Source organism: Ascidia mentula, chromosome 8 (assembly GCF_947561715.1).
Source record: "Ascidia mentula chromosome 8, kaAscMent1.1, whole genome shotgun sequence".
Taxonomy (NCBI): domain Eukaryota; kingdom Metazoa; phylum Chordata; class Ascidiacea; order Phlebobranchia; family Ascidiidae; genus Ascidia; species Ascidia mentula.
The window spans coordinates 6,229,192-6,244,627 of NC_138573.1; the positions used below are offsets into that span (position 1 = coordinate 6,229,192).

The window sequence follows — 15,436 nt, forward strand, 5'->3', positions numbered from 1 at the left end:
TTTAAATCATAGTTTTTCACGTTCAGAAAAAACTCGCAACAACTTCAACAAAACCCCGTACCTGGACACCGGAGAACTTCGCATACCCTCTCATTGAGAAATCTGTGAACTCATTGAGGTCAAAACCATATCTGACGGTGGTGCTGTCTGGTGTGCGACCATCCTCCAACTCGTATTGGTTCTGGTACAAGGTTGGGGAGAAGAAACCATCGCTGGCTCTGAAATATGAAAAGCGAGTCATACACCAAATTTACACGTACCTCAGTAACCAATTTGAATGCAGAAATATTTCCTATCTAATACTACAGTATATTCAGAACACTTTATGCTGAAAAGCAGCGCTAAACAACAACTTAAATTTGACAAAAAACATAATGACAAATCAAAAAAAACAGTTACCTGCTACAACGACGACCTCCAATACCGTTCTTGCAGCGGCACTGTCCAGTGTTCTTGTTGCACTTGGTGGCCATGGCGCCACCGATGTCACACTCGCAACTTGTGCAACCCAAGTAGTTGCGCTCCTCCAAGCTGAAGAAACCATCCTCGCACTGTGAACAACGCTGAGTGCACGTGTACGGTCGGCACCAACACTGGCCATCCTGTACAGAAGCGGCGATAAATTTCTGGGTTTCGAATGGGTTACTGGATAAAATGGGGCAAACTTACTTCTGTGTCGCATTCTCCGACACCATCCAGTGTTCCTTGGATAAAGCAGTTACAGCTGACGCAACCACGGTCGAGATCGTAGTGCAGGGGTTTGCACATGTCGCAGTTCTTGCCCATCACGTTTTCCTTGCACTCACATAGACCCTGGGGTACAAAATCGTAAGTTTTGTAAAACTGAAAATCTGCATTATCAAAACTTTATATAGGGTGTGTTTTATCACAGCATTTTCATGAATCCTCAATACTCTCATAGACTTCACATATATATGCATTTTCAAAGGGACGTACGGTAGTGAATGCCAGACAGACTCCGGGGACGACGGATTCAATTCCCCTCGCATCGCAACTGCATTCCTCGCAACGTGGGAAGTTGAAGAAGTCGGGGTTGCACATGTCACACCTCTGGCCACCAATGTTATCACGACACAAACACTGCCCGGTCATGGCATCGCACGTGGTCTTCAGAGAGCCTCGGACGTCGCATCCGCACGACACGCAGTTGGGATATCTGAAGATTTTTTGAACCAAATGTTACTGGATAGCTATGAAAACGCTAAACATGTCAGAACAGTTCTTAACTTCGCCCATTTCCGTGATGTGAGGTATTTCGTAAGCTGTTGACTTTAATTTTATTTTGTAATAATATACTATAATATAAAAAAAATAAAAATAAGATAACACGTGAAGTTGCTTTTACTTACCCGTAAAACTCAGCCGCGCATTCTTCGCATCTGTCGCCACTGTAGTTGGGTTTGCAGACACATCGACCACTGCGTGGGTCACAGGTGTTGTCGATGCTGCCGGGGGCGAAGCATTGGCATTCTGTAAAATAAGAGAAAATTAAAGTCAATGGATTATCACTCATGGCAGATCAATAGAACGCAAGCTGTCCCCACCTTCGCAAAGGGGAAATCCAAAATAACCAGGCTTGCATTCGTTGCAACTGTCACCGGTGTATTTTTCATCGCAAAAGCATTCGCCCGTCTCGGTGTCACAAACCTGAAATTCACGTATTGGTATTAACAACTATGACAACAAGTAAATCTGTTAAAGGAGTTAACTTACGGCGTCAGTCGTTCCGACATCAATGCACAGACATCGCTGACAGAGAGGGTATTGGAAGTAACCCACGGCACACTGGTCGCAAGCCGGCCCAGCGAAACCCTCCGCACACGGGCATTCCCCAGTGTATACGTCACAAACGTGGGAGGACACGCCCTCGCCCTGGCAATCACAGGCTGCACGAACAGAAGCAATCGTTTTAAAGGGTGAAAACAGTAACTGAGGTTGCTGGATTTTGTATACTTACAGTCGCACGTTGGGAAGTTGTAGAAACCTGGCCCGCATTCCGAGCAATATTTGCCGGCATAGTTGAACTCGCATGGGCAGGAGGCGTCATCGATGGGAAGACAGACTCCGTCTCTCGTTCCGTTGTAATAACAGTCGCATGCTGCGTAAGACAGGTAAGGTGTAAATAAATGCTAATGGGTGTTTCGGAAGCGAAAAAAGAACGCTTCCACGGACAAAAATGTGGCACACGTTAAAAATTGATGGTTGATACTTTAAAACTTGGTGCATTTGTGAAAGCAACACAAAATAACAGTGGAAATATATGTGAAAAGTGTCAGGTAAAAACGTTTTCCAAAGCATAAGGAACTCCAACACCGTTACCATTATTTTGTAGGTCGCTCAAGGCTGCCAAACGGAAGAGAAAGGCTGGTAACATGGTTCCAAACGTTTACACACTTGGGGAGGATTTTAGTATTAAGGCTAAATGTTAATACGACACATATATCGCACAGTTTTAGCAACTTACGTCTGCACTCTGGGAAATCGTAGTAACCAGGAGCGCAGCTGTCGCATCTGTCACCAGCGTATTGGACCTTGCAGTAGCATCTTCCAGTATTTGGCTCGCACGAACCGACGGTATATGCGCTGTCGCACTCACAAGCTGTAATTCACAATTAAAAGTTAACAGCAATCATTCCTTGCTGCTGGCGTCGTAATAAATGGATTATGAGACATGCACTGACAAAATGAGGGCAATCTGTAACCTTCCAGGCCAACGTTTTAATGTAAAGTGTTCAAAAGTGCTTTTGTGTTGTGGTGTGACAAGCCAGTTAGTATACAAAGTGAAAATTTTAGGAGATTCTGTGCTCTTTTGCATGGTTGGTTGCAGCAGTGTGAATGCACATGGCTCTTGGCCTCCAAGACTGAATGCAGAATGGTGCCATTGCCTTTCCTGAATGTATGCTGTTATTAGCACAGTGACATCATCATGTCCAGCCCAGTGGGGTTAATTCTTGCATCCATATGACACTGGTAACTAAAACCTACAGCTCAGTTCTTTCTTGGTATAAAGGTCATCAAAATTGCCAATGTCGTCTACGATTTCAACTAAAGGACTTGGGACTGGGGTCTGCCGCTGAATATCGGGAATTAGAAATTCATCCTCAATTGCAAAGAAGTTGCTTGGAGTTGTTGTTAATAATTTCTCCTGGCTTTGTGAGAAAGTTTGTGTCGGATGGAAATCACCACCGGAAGATTGCAAGCCAAAAGAACCTTTACTTAGGTCCACATCGCTTTGAATTGTTAGTGTTTTGTCATTGGCAGAAGTGCTAGAAAAGCCTGAGCCCTGCTCCAAGGAATCATCTTTTAAGTCAAAGGACTCAGTGACTGAGATGATTGGAGGAGGAGGAAACATTGTTATTGGAAAAGTGGGTTCCGCTGCAAACAATCGTACTGTGCAGATTACAGGAAAGATAAAGCTTAAAGCTCGGACATGTGTGTGAGCACAGCGTCTACATAATGCGGCTTCATGGCTATGTTAACCATCAACACAGAATAGTGTAACAGCACATGTCAAAAAATTTCATTAGATTTAAAAGAAAATTAACTCACATTATAAAAATCACAAATCTCATGCTAATATGATCAACAACACTCTTACCTCTGCAACCATTGGGATCCCTAGGATCAACATGGCTTGGTCTCCAAAATCCAGGTGCACACAATTGACAGTTAATGCCAGCCGTGTTATGGGTACAGTTGATGCACACACCACCGCCCTCATAATTTCCAGCCAAATCAAGAGACAAACGCCTTTGGTCTACTTCTTCATCATACCGACAGGCTGTGGCATGTCCATGGCAGTTACAAGCTAATAAAAATATCCATGTTAACGAATCGTGCTCAAACAAGATTGTTGGAATATATCTTAAGTACACTATATTTATGGAAATTGATTTTCAGTACCTTCGCACTCGTTGGTTGATTCTGGTACAGCAGCTCTCCATGCTTTTTGTTCAAATCCAGGGCAGCAATATTCGCAACTGCTTCCACAGGTGTTATGCTGGCACAAGCACTTGGCCCTTCAAAAAAAGGAAGTGTTTGTCACTTAAAATTCAGCCATTGGCTGAATCACACAGAAGAAAACTTACTTGTAGAGATCATTTTCATCAGGCTCGCATATGTCAGCATGTCCATTGCAAACACATCTACCGCCAACACTGATATCCTTGATACTATAGTAGTACTGTAATTGATAATACCAATATTATATTTTGGAAAATCTTATGTTGAATGCATAATAGATTAAGGCTTACCCTTCTGGTGACTGTGGGGTCTGCTTCAGATACAGCCATCAAGTGCCCAAGCAAAGTCTTTGTTCTCAAAAAGCGAAGACGGATGTTCGTTGCCTTGCTCCATTCTTGCAGTACAGTAGCATAGGAGAAATTATGAGAACCAGGACGACCTTTCACCATGGATACAATGACCTAAAATTGAAATCAATTATCATCTATAAACTTCCTCATTTTTACCAAAAAATGGGTATGTAGGCAGTTTTTAAATACAGTCAAAAATTCAGTAGGGCCTACACCCAAAAGATCCCATTGTACAAGCCATGCTTGTAACACATTAAACTAATTCAGGAAATCCGGTGCTGCACTGATTCAATTGCAATCCAGAGAAAGCAAAACCCGTTGGACTCACCAAATGCTAGTGAATGACTTCTTACAGTTAAGGCACTGGACGGGCATTCAGTAGTAATGCATTTAGTAGAACCCATTGCAAGGTAATATATAAACTAACCTCTCCGTTCTCCAGGGGTACGACGCTCGAGTAATCGGACGTGCACTTAACACTGTCATCTCTAGTGATTTCCTCCAGACTGTCCATTCCGAATAAGTTGTAGCAGTCACTGTCGGTATTGGCAAAGTACTGCCACGGCTGGTAAGACTCTCCATAGTCAGAAGATCTTTCCAAAACCCAAGTCCCGGCACGCGGGGAGTTGGCGAATTTGATGAGAACATAAGCGACGTGGAAGACCTGTGATTAGCAAAAATACATTACAGACAATTGGTAAAAATATGGGTTTGAAAAAACAACTTTCACTGGCACGTTGTCCAGAATCAAATTAAGGGGCCTCCTATATGTTACTTACAAAATGTTGCAATATTAGGGATTACGTAATGACAAACGTCTGCTGAAACGCTACCGGAAAGTTTTGGAAGCCATGGTGGTTCAGGATTGGTACAAATACAGTTTTGACTATAAACGTTGTCAAACACTGGACTTTTAAGGCAGGAAACAACGTCACGCAAGGTGTAAGGAAACCAGCAGGCCTATTTCCTGACATTCAGAAGTCAGACGCCGCCCTGCTAGCGAGAACTGAAAACCAGACGCGGTTTGTTAATGAAAAGCGTACGAAGAAGGGCCTAGGCTTGCGAGCGACGCAGACGTGCCAAGCAGCCAGCGGAAACCAACGTACTTGTAATAGCGGGGTACTTGCCCTACTACTAATTGCGGTTTTCCTGGGCAAATTATGAGCAACGTGAGGTCTTTATGTATTTGGCTGGTTTGCTGCCTTATGGCGTACCTTACTGGCAACTGAATAAGCAAATAAAAACAGGTATATACCGACAACTGACCAGAATATAGAGACATTCACTCGACTAAACTTACACCTCACTACGTCTAATGGCAAAATAATGTTTCACGTACAAATTTAAACAACAGCATACCTGTCCAAGGTGAATTGTCATGTTGACTTTGTTGTAATTGCTGCCACGCGAAAGTGGGGGGCTCTGCCACCATTTCTCGGTGCCATCGATTGCGTTTTTGGCCGGGTGAGCCTTGACGGGATTTTCGCCGTTGCAAATATCGCAGACCTGGCCCTGATGAAGGCTGTTTGAAAACTCGAAGTTTGTTCCACCTGTCAGCTTGCAAAACAGTTCGGGGCCACCAGTTCCGCAAGTAGACGTAGAATCAATCTTTTTGCCTTGAAAAGTGAACGTGAATGTTAGGAAAAATGACATGCTATTGTTTGTCAATCTCGAACCCCCTTTTAATAAACGATTATTGTAACATACGCTTCTGTACCGTCAAGCATTATTATATCATACCTGAGGCAATGTTGAAATACGGTGGACTCAATACATTATCCTCCCTGACCAAAAACGATTCCTCAATTACAGATTGGGCTACGCACTGTAACGCAAGCCCCAATGCTATCGCGAGGCGCAGCATTTTGCCGTAAAGTCAGCGTCACACAAAATGCAAAACGTATATCAAAAAATCTTTGTCGTATCGTCACTGTCTAAAAATTTTCAGTTCTTTGTAGCACTCAGCAATGACGCGTTTTGCACACTGACTGATTCGCTTTACAATTTGCCAACTTCTTGTACGCTCCAGTGCGCCTTTGCGAGAAAAAAGAGCCACGGGCCTTTTCTCTATTCGAAGCCGCCGTTTTTCCACCTTGTCGCTCCAGCCAGCTGACCTTCCAAGCGAATCGTTTGTTCAGAGCGGCCCTTTCTTTTGTGACAATAAAAGCGCGAGCCGGCCCGCATCGAAATTGTCGCCTTGTGACCCAGATTGTGTTTGTGACGTAACGCTTTATTATTCACGGTAATACAGCGCTATTGTTTTAAAATTGTTCCTTCACAATAAAAACAATTGGATAACTGTGATCGGCCATGACGTCACAATTGCTGGTTGAAACTTTGTGATCAAACCAAAGTTTTCTTCAACAACGTACATAATGTTAAAACAAGAGTTGTTGGATTGTTTGCATTCTAAAGTGCGATGGTACGCTATCCACCAAAGCAAAAAGGTCAGTTTCCAGATAAACCCGAACCTTGAAAGGTAAACATCCAACAAAGCACCAGCTTTTACTATCTCTCTGCAAATAGTAGCTTTTTTACCTTATCAAGTACCTTGTTCTGGCAATCCATTGGTCGATAACGACTCACGGTTGTTATCTGCGTGTGACCCAATGAAGTAAACACATTATATTTGGGCCTGATTTTTCCTTACTTCGATGTTGGTTTTATTTGAAAAAAATGTTTAATAAAAAACTGCATTATTTTGTTTGAAGAAATGAAGACCTCCGTAAAGCGGTCCACGAGCTACAGTTTGTTCCCGACTACGAAGATGCTGAAAAGCCATCGTCGGACGTTCTGGCGGAGATGTACGGAAATAAATACCCAGTTCTTACCGTACACGACATGAAGGTAGACAAAAATGAATTATCTGGGCTATGAACCGTATTGTGTTGCGCTTTGCAGGAATACCAGTTTTGGCCGTTTGTCACCAGTGACAATTGGGATGGCTGTACCTCTTTGAGGGTAACCGAGGGCGACCTCCTTTCAAACATTCGCCAAACCTACAAAGATCTGGAAAATAACGGATTGGTAAGAAATCTTTTTTAATTGACTTAAGCGCGTGTGCATAAGCCTACTAAATTTTCGCCCCCATGTGTAATTGCCCACTATGTTATCACTATGGTGAGTTGTTAAGATGGCGCCAAGACTCCAACAACGATTCCGTTCTCAAGTTTTGCGTTTCACACCAACAACCTTGTTGGTTGCCTTTTGTTTGTCTACCCTAGTTCGGCGGTCATTGTGGGTCATTCAACTTTTTCGCGCCAACGTGCAAACTGTGATAAGAATTACGTAACGCGGTGTTTTTGTCTCAGGCGACCTTCCGCCGATTTTCAGCACTTTACTTACAGCCTCGAGCAATTACATGTTCGCTTCAGCATATTACGTGTTAAAGTTTTGTAATTCATATTTTTCATCAGTAGCAGTCATATTCGGCGTTGTTTTTGTTTGTGATTTTAAACAGTATTATACAAGGTTCAATGCCACTAGTTATATTTTGTGTTTTTTTTCGTTTCGTTACACTTGCAAAAACGGTTTATTTGTGTCACCAAGGTACTTCGCTTCACTACAAAAATGTACGAGTCAGTTGTACTGCAACGGGGTCGCAATTGTTTGAAAATGCAGCCGACTAAAAAGCGCTCCAGCCACAGTCGCAGTTCTGACGGAAGCGATACAGACGGTAATTACCACGGCTCCTAAGCCATTTCCAAGTACAAAATTGTTGGTGAAGTCATTTCCCAACCGTGGGCCCTTGACCATGATTTTCCTTGCTCATAATAAACTGCTGTGAAATTATCTACACCATTAACCTATAGAACAGCTAAAAGCTAAAAATGCTTTTCAAAAACAAATGTTCGTCTTTTAATTGGCTCTTTTCCCACAAAACAACACTTTCGCTGTTAATTTGTGGGCCAGAATATACTCAATTACTTCTCAGAGGAACCACACAGGCACCGCTGAGATTCGCGTTTCAAACATCGTATCGTTCTCATATCAATATTGTTTTCAAAGGAAAATGTTTTCTTCCTTAACACCATATTTTGCTTCACGTGTTTTGTACTGCCACGAATCTGGTGAATTTATTGACGAATCCCCGGCACTTCATTATCTTTTGCTCTAACTGTCCATAAAATGGGACTTTTAATTCATAGTATCTCTCCATTTGTGGTTGTGTTAAAATTATTTACCGATAATAATATCTTCAAATATTTACTTTATTCAGACGCATCACCGTTAGGAGAAGAGCTCACCAAAATATCCTTTACCTACTACGGCATAAACGTTGAACAGTTGCGTGATGTGCTTCGCGGGGATGGTCTGACAAACGTCACAGTCAGCGATATCTTAAAGCAAAACTCAATGGCGCCGGATAGCGGATCTGTGAAAACCGGCGATTTGCCAAGTCTATGGGAGGTTTGTGAAAAGAGGAGAGACAAAGACGATCAACTGACTGTATTGAGAGTCGGGCAGCCCAAGAACGACGAGGATTCTTCGCTGTTGTTCGTGAATACGATGGGCAGGAAGGAAAAAATATTTAAAAGGTACAGATTTAAAGGTCGCATTGACGCTAATCGTTTTCTACTCTTTTTAAGTATTTTGAATAATGTATATCTCATCTGACCAGCCAACCAGTGAATTTCGGCGTGGGCACCGCACCAATTCGAGTTGGTTTTTGGTTTGAAAAGCAAACCACACATGAATAACACCAAACTCTTTTTTGTCAGATTGATAGCTTTTTATTTGATGTAGTGGGCTAGTATCACTTTGTTACGAGGCACATCAGAGATACTTTCATAACATGTAGCCTGTTTATATAGAAAAACAACTCGTCACTTTGCGGGGACTCGAGCACTTTTACCTTTTTCAACTATTTAGGCGACTGTGCGTTGAAAATATGTCGTTCCAGAAAGTTTACTGTCGGAAACATAGCCTGGTTGGGCGATCTCCGACACAAAGACACCATTAGGCGCGGCAACGACCAAGTGTCAATACTGAATCCGCTCAATCGTCATGTGCTGCTCGAAAAAAAGAAGCTTGAGCGTGAAAAAAATGCCCGCAGAAACAGATTGTAAGTCCATGCCTTTTATTTTCGATATTGTAGTTACTAGTCCAGGCGTGTTGCTCAAGTAAAGACGAATTTTCTTGCTCTTGGAATATGTTTGCATAATTTACTGCTTTTTTAGTTTTAAATATTGGTACGAAATCATTTATGACGTCAGGTTTCAGCGTAAAATTTTATTGTAAAAAGTTTTCAATCTCTCCCCTGTATATTTGCTCGAGTACTTTCTCAATTTCAGACATTCAATTCTCAACGATGCCTTCAACTCGTCGAAAAACCCCTACGAGAGTTGGTGGTTCAAGAAGCGCAACTACAAGAACCTCGTCAACATCCGTGAGACGGAGAGTTCGGACAGACTGGGAACAGATCCTGAAGATTCTTTGGAAACCAGCGTGACGTCATGCAGCCCAACATCTGATGGAATGGAAACCACGACGGAAAACGAACTTATTCTGCCTACATTGAGTCCAATGAAGAGAAACAGGTCAATCGTGGTAAACAACCTTGCAAATGTGGACAAATGGACGTAAGTTTATGGAAAGAATATTTGCTGCTGACAGTTAAACATAGAGAAATTGAGGCCCAAGTACATTCAGATTGCGCCGTAGATTTGTAACAACGGAGCTCTTTCGGATTTTTTTGAGTATGAAGTTTGATGTTGAGACTAACTTTTGATCCCAACAACACAGCTTAGCGCAAAACTATTTATTGTATTTATGCTGAAATTGATGCAAATACGTTTAAGGTGCGAATGCGAAGTTTGCACGGGCGGCCTTCTTAGCCTTTATAAATCATACGACTCTACGCTGCACATGCTGTGTAACCGCCTTGGCCGTCAAATCGTAGCGGAGCGACCTCGCACGGAAGTCCTTATTCCTGAAGCCCCGCCAAAAGAGGTCACCAAACGCAAACCTTCCGCCGCGGAGAGACGCGCCAACTTGCTCTACTCCACGATGCAAATGCAGGGTAATAACAAAAGATTTCCGTTGTAACTTTTTTGCCTTCCTCACGGTTACCCATTTGACCCACTCAGTCCGACAGCAACAGCAGGAGGGGAGCAGGGGGGACTCCCCAAAAAAGAAGCAATCTAAGAATTCGGGCGGAAAGAAAAAAAAAGCTTCAGCTGGAAGGTTCTTTGCTAATACATTATCGTATAGTTTAACTTGGGAGTTCGTCAATGCAGGACCCTGGGCATTTAACCATGACTTGCACTGCAAGCTTCATTGCTAACTTTGTAAGATAGAAACGGAGAAAAGTACACCGTATAGACGAATACAACTTTGCTTTGTTTAAATATTACAATTTATATACTTCCAATGCAGTTGGAAGTTATTTTTGATGTATATACTAAATTTAAATTCAATTTTTCTGCAGTCGTAAAAGCAGGCAGAAAACTCCCCCAATTGACGTTTGGTGGAAATCTGTGAGCACCTATAAGACTGCATATTGGAAAAAAGATCCCAATGACAGGAAACAGTGTTAGAAAAGCCTTGATGTATCATTATGTCTTAATCTTGTACTGAAGTTTATCTGTTAATATAATGTTTTTGTTGCTGCCAGGCATATTGTAACTTAATAATCTGTTAAGCATCCATTATATTGGTTGGCAATGTGTCCGTTGTTCCTAGAAATTATAGTGACAAAAGTATTTGCACCAAACAAAACGGTTGTTGCAGCGATTGTCGGACGTGATTGGTTCCTTCAGTCTTCAGATGGCTACGGTTGTGAAATGAGCGGAAAAACTGGCATCGATCCACGGAACCTCAAACTAAGCTACAGCATCGACCGATTGCGTAGTGGAAAATTCAGGAAACCAGAACTCAACGCTACCGACGAGGAACAACAGGCATCTTCTTTTGACGATTGCTTTTTTTGCTTGTTTCTGTCAATTTTCGCCACAAAACCAGATAAATATTTTCCCATTATGCTGCCATGCGGCTTGATCGTTGAACAGAAACAATTTTGTAAAAACTTTAATTTCAATTAAAAAATGGAAACGTAGGACCTAATTTTCTCGAGCGCTTGTCATTCACTTCACGAGTGTTTTTTTTAGCACAGTCGCCTTAAAATAAACGCTTCCAATGACAAAATTGTTTTTTTTTTCTACATTTTTAGAAAGAAATCGACCCGGAGTTGCAAGATTTGGAGCCAGTTGTTGACGCACAGTCCGGCGAATCCCCTGCACCAACCACCGTTACCGACTCTCTCGACCTGAAAGCGTTGGACACTCATGGAATAGTCTACAAGTAACCTTCTTTCTGGGTCTGTTCTGTGCCGTGTTTATTAACGCTTTCTCTTCTCTTACAGTTACATTCCTGGTCAAGGACAGGAGTATACAAAGATTAATCTCAACCGGGAGAAATCTGAAACAACAGCAAACGTAGAGGTGCCTTTTCGTACCTGTTAATACTATTTACTTGTTTAATGGGTAATTAACCTTACCAGCTTTCATTTAAGTAAGGCTTCTTTAAGTGTCATTTACAACGTTTGTCAGGTGACCGAAGAGTCAGCAAATGATACGAATGATGCAGCTTCTGCTGCGGTACCAGAAAAAGCAATAGAAGTAGAAATATCTCAACCGACGGATCTAAGCGCGCCCTCTCTACCGCCCCCACCACCACTACCTCTGCGACCAGCACAGCGAACAAAACCAAAAAAGCCCGAAAACGTGACCCCGCCGTGCAACGAAATACTTTCGTCCGAAGATAAGTGCAGCGAATTCATAAACTCTGAAAAATCTCGGACGTTCATGGCCACTCCTAGCGACCTTTCAGAGCCGATTATTCACCCGGACGTGGGCGCTAGCGAGCGTTTCTTTGAGTGCAATGTCCCGCCGAATTTTCCGCTCCTCTGCCTTGTCGCTTTGCGCGACTTCGTGATAAGAACTGAAACAGTGATGACAAGCAAAACATACGAGGTAGGACGAAAATATATTAACCAGTCGAATAAACGAAAATTCGATACACATTTTATAAATCCAAAAATAAACTTGGTAAGGAACACTGTTTACGAATTTGCTCATAATTCTAAGAATGAAGAGACTGGCCCATACTATTGTCAACATTGGTAAAAAAAATGCATCACAGTTTGAAAAATATCAAACATTAAGACTAGTATACTATAGTTAAAGTGATCGTTACATATTTGTTACGTATCGGTTTTGAGATTGCTTTAAATTGTGGGGATTTTTTACGTTCAATTCATTGGTTCCCAACCTTTTTATAGTCACGGATCGTACGAAATCGTCAATTATTCGGAACCCATCAAATTGTTCGTCCTTATTTAAACAAAACAAATGTTGGGTATTCATAAGCATGACAAATACTCGACCAAAATTCAATAAAAATGAACAAAATGCAACAAAAAACGTAAAACAGAAAATATCCACTGGTTTACTCGTCGGTGAATTGATTTCCATAATTTGTTGCATGTTCAGAAAATCGAGAGCCTGACAGTGAACCGAATGCCGTTTTGTGCATACGGAAGACCCGGAATCTCGAAAGACAAGAAAAGATGAAGCCAGACAAGAAACAATTATGCATGACCCGCCGAATAATACAGATTTATATAACAGCTACAAATATATGTGTTTTTGTGGTACGATGCATTTACAAACGTATCTATGCTTTGTTAGAGGATAAGCAAACAGAAAAACATGTCGTCACGTTTTGCAAAGAAATTTTTTATGTTACTTTATCGACATTTCTCCTCCGGTATGATTTCCTTGATTGGAGTCAAACTGTAGAAAACCTTGTTTCGTTTTGACTGCACTGTTTTCAAAAACTTGGCGTTGGTTCCGTGGAGCCGGTCGAGAATGCCGGTGAAGCCATAGCATTGCGTAAACCTGTCGAATCCCCCAAAAGCATGTGTTATAGGATGCGTAAAAAAACATAACCAAAATTATGACAAAAACCTCGGTTTCAAACCCCTTGAAACCAATTAAGTCACAGAAGACATTGTGGTACTTGTTCGTAACAAACGTCGCATTCACTTACGCCACGTGGTGGTAGTCGTGGGCCTCCGCTGACATCATACCCGGAAAGTGATATCCGCTGTGTGCGTGAAGGGTGTTAAAGGTAGCCAACGCCGTCCAAACGGTCATAGTAAAAACGTGACAGCCCATTATGGCTGGTCCAATCATAACGGCCAGGATGTTGACTGGCTGTTAAAAGGTCTCTTCTTTACTCAAATAGCTTACGTTATCGAGAAACTTTTGCCTTTACTGTTGTTTGTACTTACTATGTGTTCTAGCGGATGAGCGTACAGGGATGATACGGCGATGGGCGCGACCCACTCGTGGTGAACTTTATGAATGTGCTTGTACAATACTGGAATGTGCAGTAGTCTGCGTTTGGAAATGCACACAAAAGTTACACCAAACCTGTTTCGTAGACATTTTTTTTTGACATTCAAACAATCACGTTATGTTGGCGCTTTAGCAAATATTTGGAGATTTGACCACTGGTTTACAAAGATATTTTTATGATTTGGTCCACAATAGGTCACTCCATAAGCTGTTATTGGGTCGGGGCACTATCTTTTCTACTATATAACATTTGCATGGTGCTAGTTGTAAAATATGCCTTGTATAATACTTGCCTGTGCAAATAGTAAAACATCACTTCTTCCAGCACTATGCATCCCATCAGTTGCACGGCAAAATTGGAAAGAGTTGGCAGCTCCTTGCTGTACGACATTCCGCGCCAAACTTGCACTGGATAACAGAAGTAGCTGACCACAGCTATCAGCAAGCTGTTAGGGATCACCACTCGCAAACATTTCCAAAGGTCGGCATAGGACAACTGTAAAGAGTTTGTGCATTGTGTGTTGTTTGGCTTTAGTCGACATGCCACAGTGCTACTCATGAGCTTACAGGTTGATTTTTATAACTTTGGATCTTGTACTTGACCAGGGCGCCAGGTCTCCCGCTGATATCCAAGATCAGAAAAAAACAGCCAGGTACCCAATAAAATAAGTAGGTTGTGGTCAAAGGAACTGCGTAAACGTTGTTGTTTGTTATATATTCATACACCAGTGAAGTTTTTCACAAAGAAATTGTAATGATGTAAAACTCACGTGCGCAAAATAAGCCAAATTCTGTGTAACCGAACACTTCGATCATGGCCAACCACACGCTTTGTGCCAATAACCGCAAGGCGGTTACAAGAGACTGTATCACTCTGCACAAAAACGATATGCTTTAAACTGCTAAAAATGTAAACGAACTATAAATCCATTAATGTTAAGTCTGCTGCAGGCAGTGCCACTGTTTCGACCTATTAGAAACGGTTTGCATAGCAAACCAGTCAGGCGAAGAAATGACAAACGAAAAAGACATATTCTGCAGCTCACGAAAAACTTACATTGTCATAGCAACTAAACATTAATTGAATGTCTTTTAGTTATTGTCGTTATTAACTTACTCATTTTGTAGTTTGTCCGCTCCCATGGCTACTAAAAATGCGACCAGAGCAACAACAACTTTCCATTGTACTTGCGAATTATCGAGCAGCCCCTACATTAACAGCAAAAATGCATTTTCTTTACAACCACACTATACCCATTACACAAATCAACCTTTGTTCGTCAGTCTTGTTATGTTTCAATAACACATATCGATTTTTCAACTCAAGCCTTCTTTATTATTTTATTTTTTTTATTTTTAACAAAAACAGAGTCAGTTTCACGCATCGCAATTAAGACCTAGATTTATACGACAGAAAGACAATTCACTGATTTACCTTCATTGCCTTTTCGTCGCCGAGGAAACAAACAGCCTGTACATAATTGTCAGACTGTACTTTACTGAAAAAAATTAGGCGTCGGTGAAGAGGCGTGAGAAATATCCTGTCACGAACAAATTTGCCGGATAGAAATAGATACCAGTCATGCCTCGGTTTGTTGCCTTGTTTAGATATAGATTGTTTACATTCAACGCGTTTTAAACAAAAATACATGTAGATATATAACAAGTAGATTCGGGCATGTTTCCTATAAGGATCTCAATACAAAACTTGCTTGAAGGATTTCCGGTGCTGAATATAAC

At 41.7% G+C, this 15,436-nt stretch overlaps 2 protein-coding genes and 1 pseudogene across 3 annotated transcripts in view; 1 reads left to right on the forward strand and 2 right to left on the reverse strand.

The window, feature by feature from the left end:
* Positions 1 to 6,319, reverse strand: part of LOC145910682 (laminin subunit alpha-5-like) — a 29,405-nt gene extending 23,086 nt beyond the window's left edge. The window contains exons 1-16 of the mRNA XM_082997872.1: positions 6,075 to 6,319; positions 5,694 to 5,950; positions 4,762 to 4,998; positions 4,275 to 4,445; positions 4,110 to 4,204; positions 3,925 to 4,040; positions 3,620 to 3,829; positions 2,459 to 2,620; positions 1,979 to 2,119; positions 1,735 to 1,907; positions 1,566 to 1,668; positions 1,371 to 1,491; positions 958 to 1,177; positions 670 to 813; positions 400 to 602; positions 62 to 218 (exon numbers count right to left, since the gene is read on the reverse strand). Of these exons, the coding sequence (XP_082853998.1) occupies positions 62 to 218; positions 400 to 602; positions 670 to 813; positions 958 to 1,177; positions 1,371 to 1,491; positions 1,566 to 1,668; positions 1,735 to 1,907; positions 1,979 to 2,119; positions 2,459 to 2,620; positions 3,620 to 3,829; positions 3,925 to 4,040; positions 4,110 to 4,204; positions 4,275 to 4,445; positions 4,762 to 4,998; positions 5,694 to 5,950; positions 6,075 to 6,198 (2,634 nt within the window). The 5' untranslated portion in view covers positions 6,199 to 6,319. The remainder of the gene's footprint in view (positions 1 to 61; positions 219 to 399; positions 603 to 669; positions 814 to 957; positions 1,178 to 1,370; positions 1,492 to 1,565; positions 1,669 to 1,734; positions 1,908 to 1,978; positions 2,120 to 2,458; positions 2,621 to 3,619; positions 3,830 to 3,924; positions 4,041 to 4,109; positions 4,205 to 4,274; positions 4,446 to 4,761; positions 4,999 to 5,693; positions 5,951 to 6,074) is intronic.
* A 390-nt stretch (positions 6,320 to 6,709) lies between these two features.
* LOC145910995 (uncharacterized) lies at positions 6,710 to 12,938 on the forward strand. Its single transcript, XM_082998223.1, has 15 exons — positions 6,710 to 6,813; positions 7,046 to 7,181; positions 7,236 to 7,361; positions 7,884 to 8,010; positions 8,554 to 8,880; positions 9,231 to 9,399; positions 9,629 to 9,916; positions 10,136 to 10,356; positions 10,424 to 10,520; positions 10,765 to 10,868; positions 11,067 to 11,236; positions 11,506 to 11,636; positions 11,698 to 11,776; positions 11,885 to 12,307; positions 12,827 to 12,938. Exons 1-15 carry the CDS (start codon positions 6,710 to 6,712, stop codon positions 12,905 to 12,907), a joined length of 2,583 nt encoding a protein of 860 aa, XP_082854349.1. The 3' UTR covers positions 12,908 to 12,938.
* A 145-nt stretch (positions 12,939 to 13,083) lies between these two features.
* Positions 13,084 to 14,911, reverse strand: LOC145911728 (fatty acid hydroxylase domain-containing protein 2-like; annotated as a pseudogene). Its single transcript, XR_014403259.1, has 7 exons — positions 14,814 to 14,911; positions 14,467 to 14,570; positions 14,264 to 14,385; positions 13,990 to 14,192; positions 13,626 to 13,735; positions 13,386 to 13,548; positions 13,084 to 13,234 (listed from the first exon to the last, which is right to left on the reverse strand). The product of XR_014403259.1 is annotated as a fatty acid hydroxylase domain-containing protein 2-like (transcript).
* Positions 14,912 to 15,436: the final 525 nt, after the last annotated feature.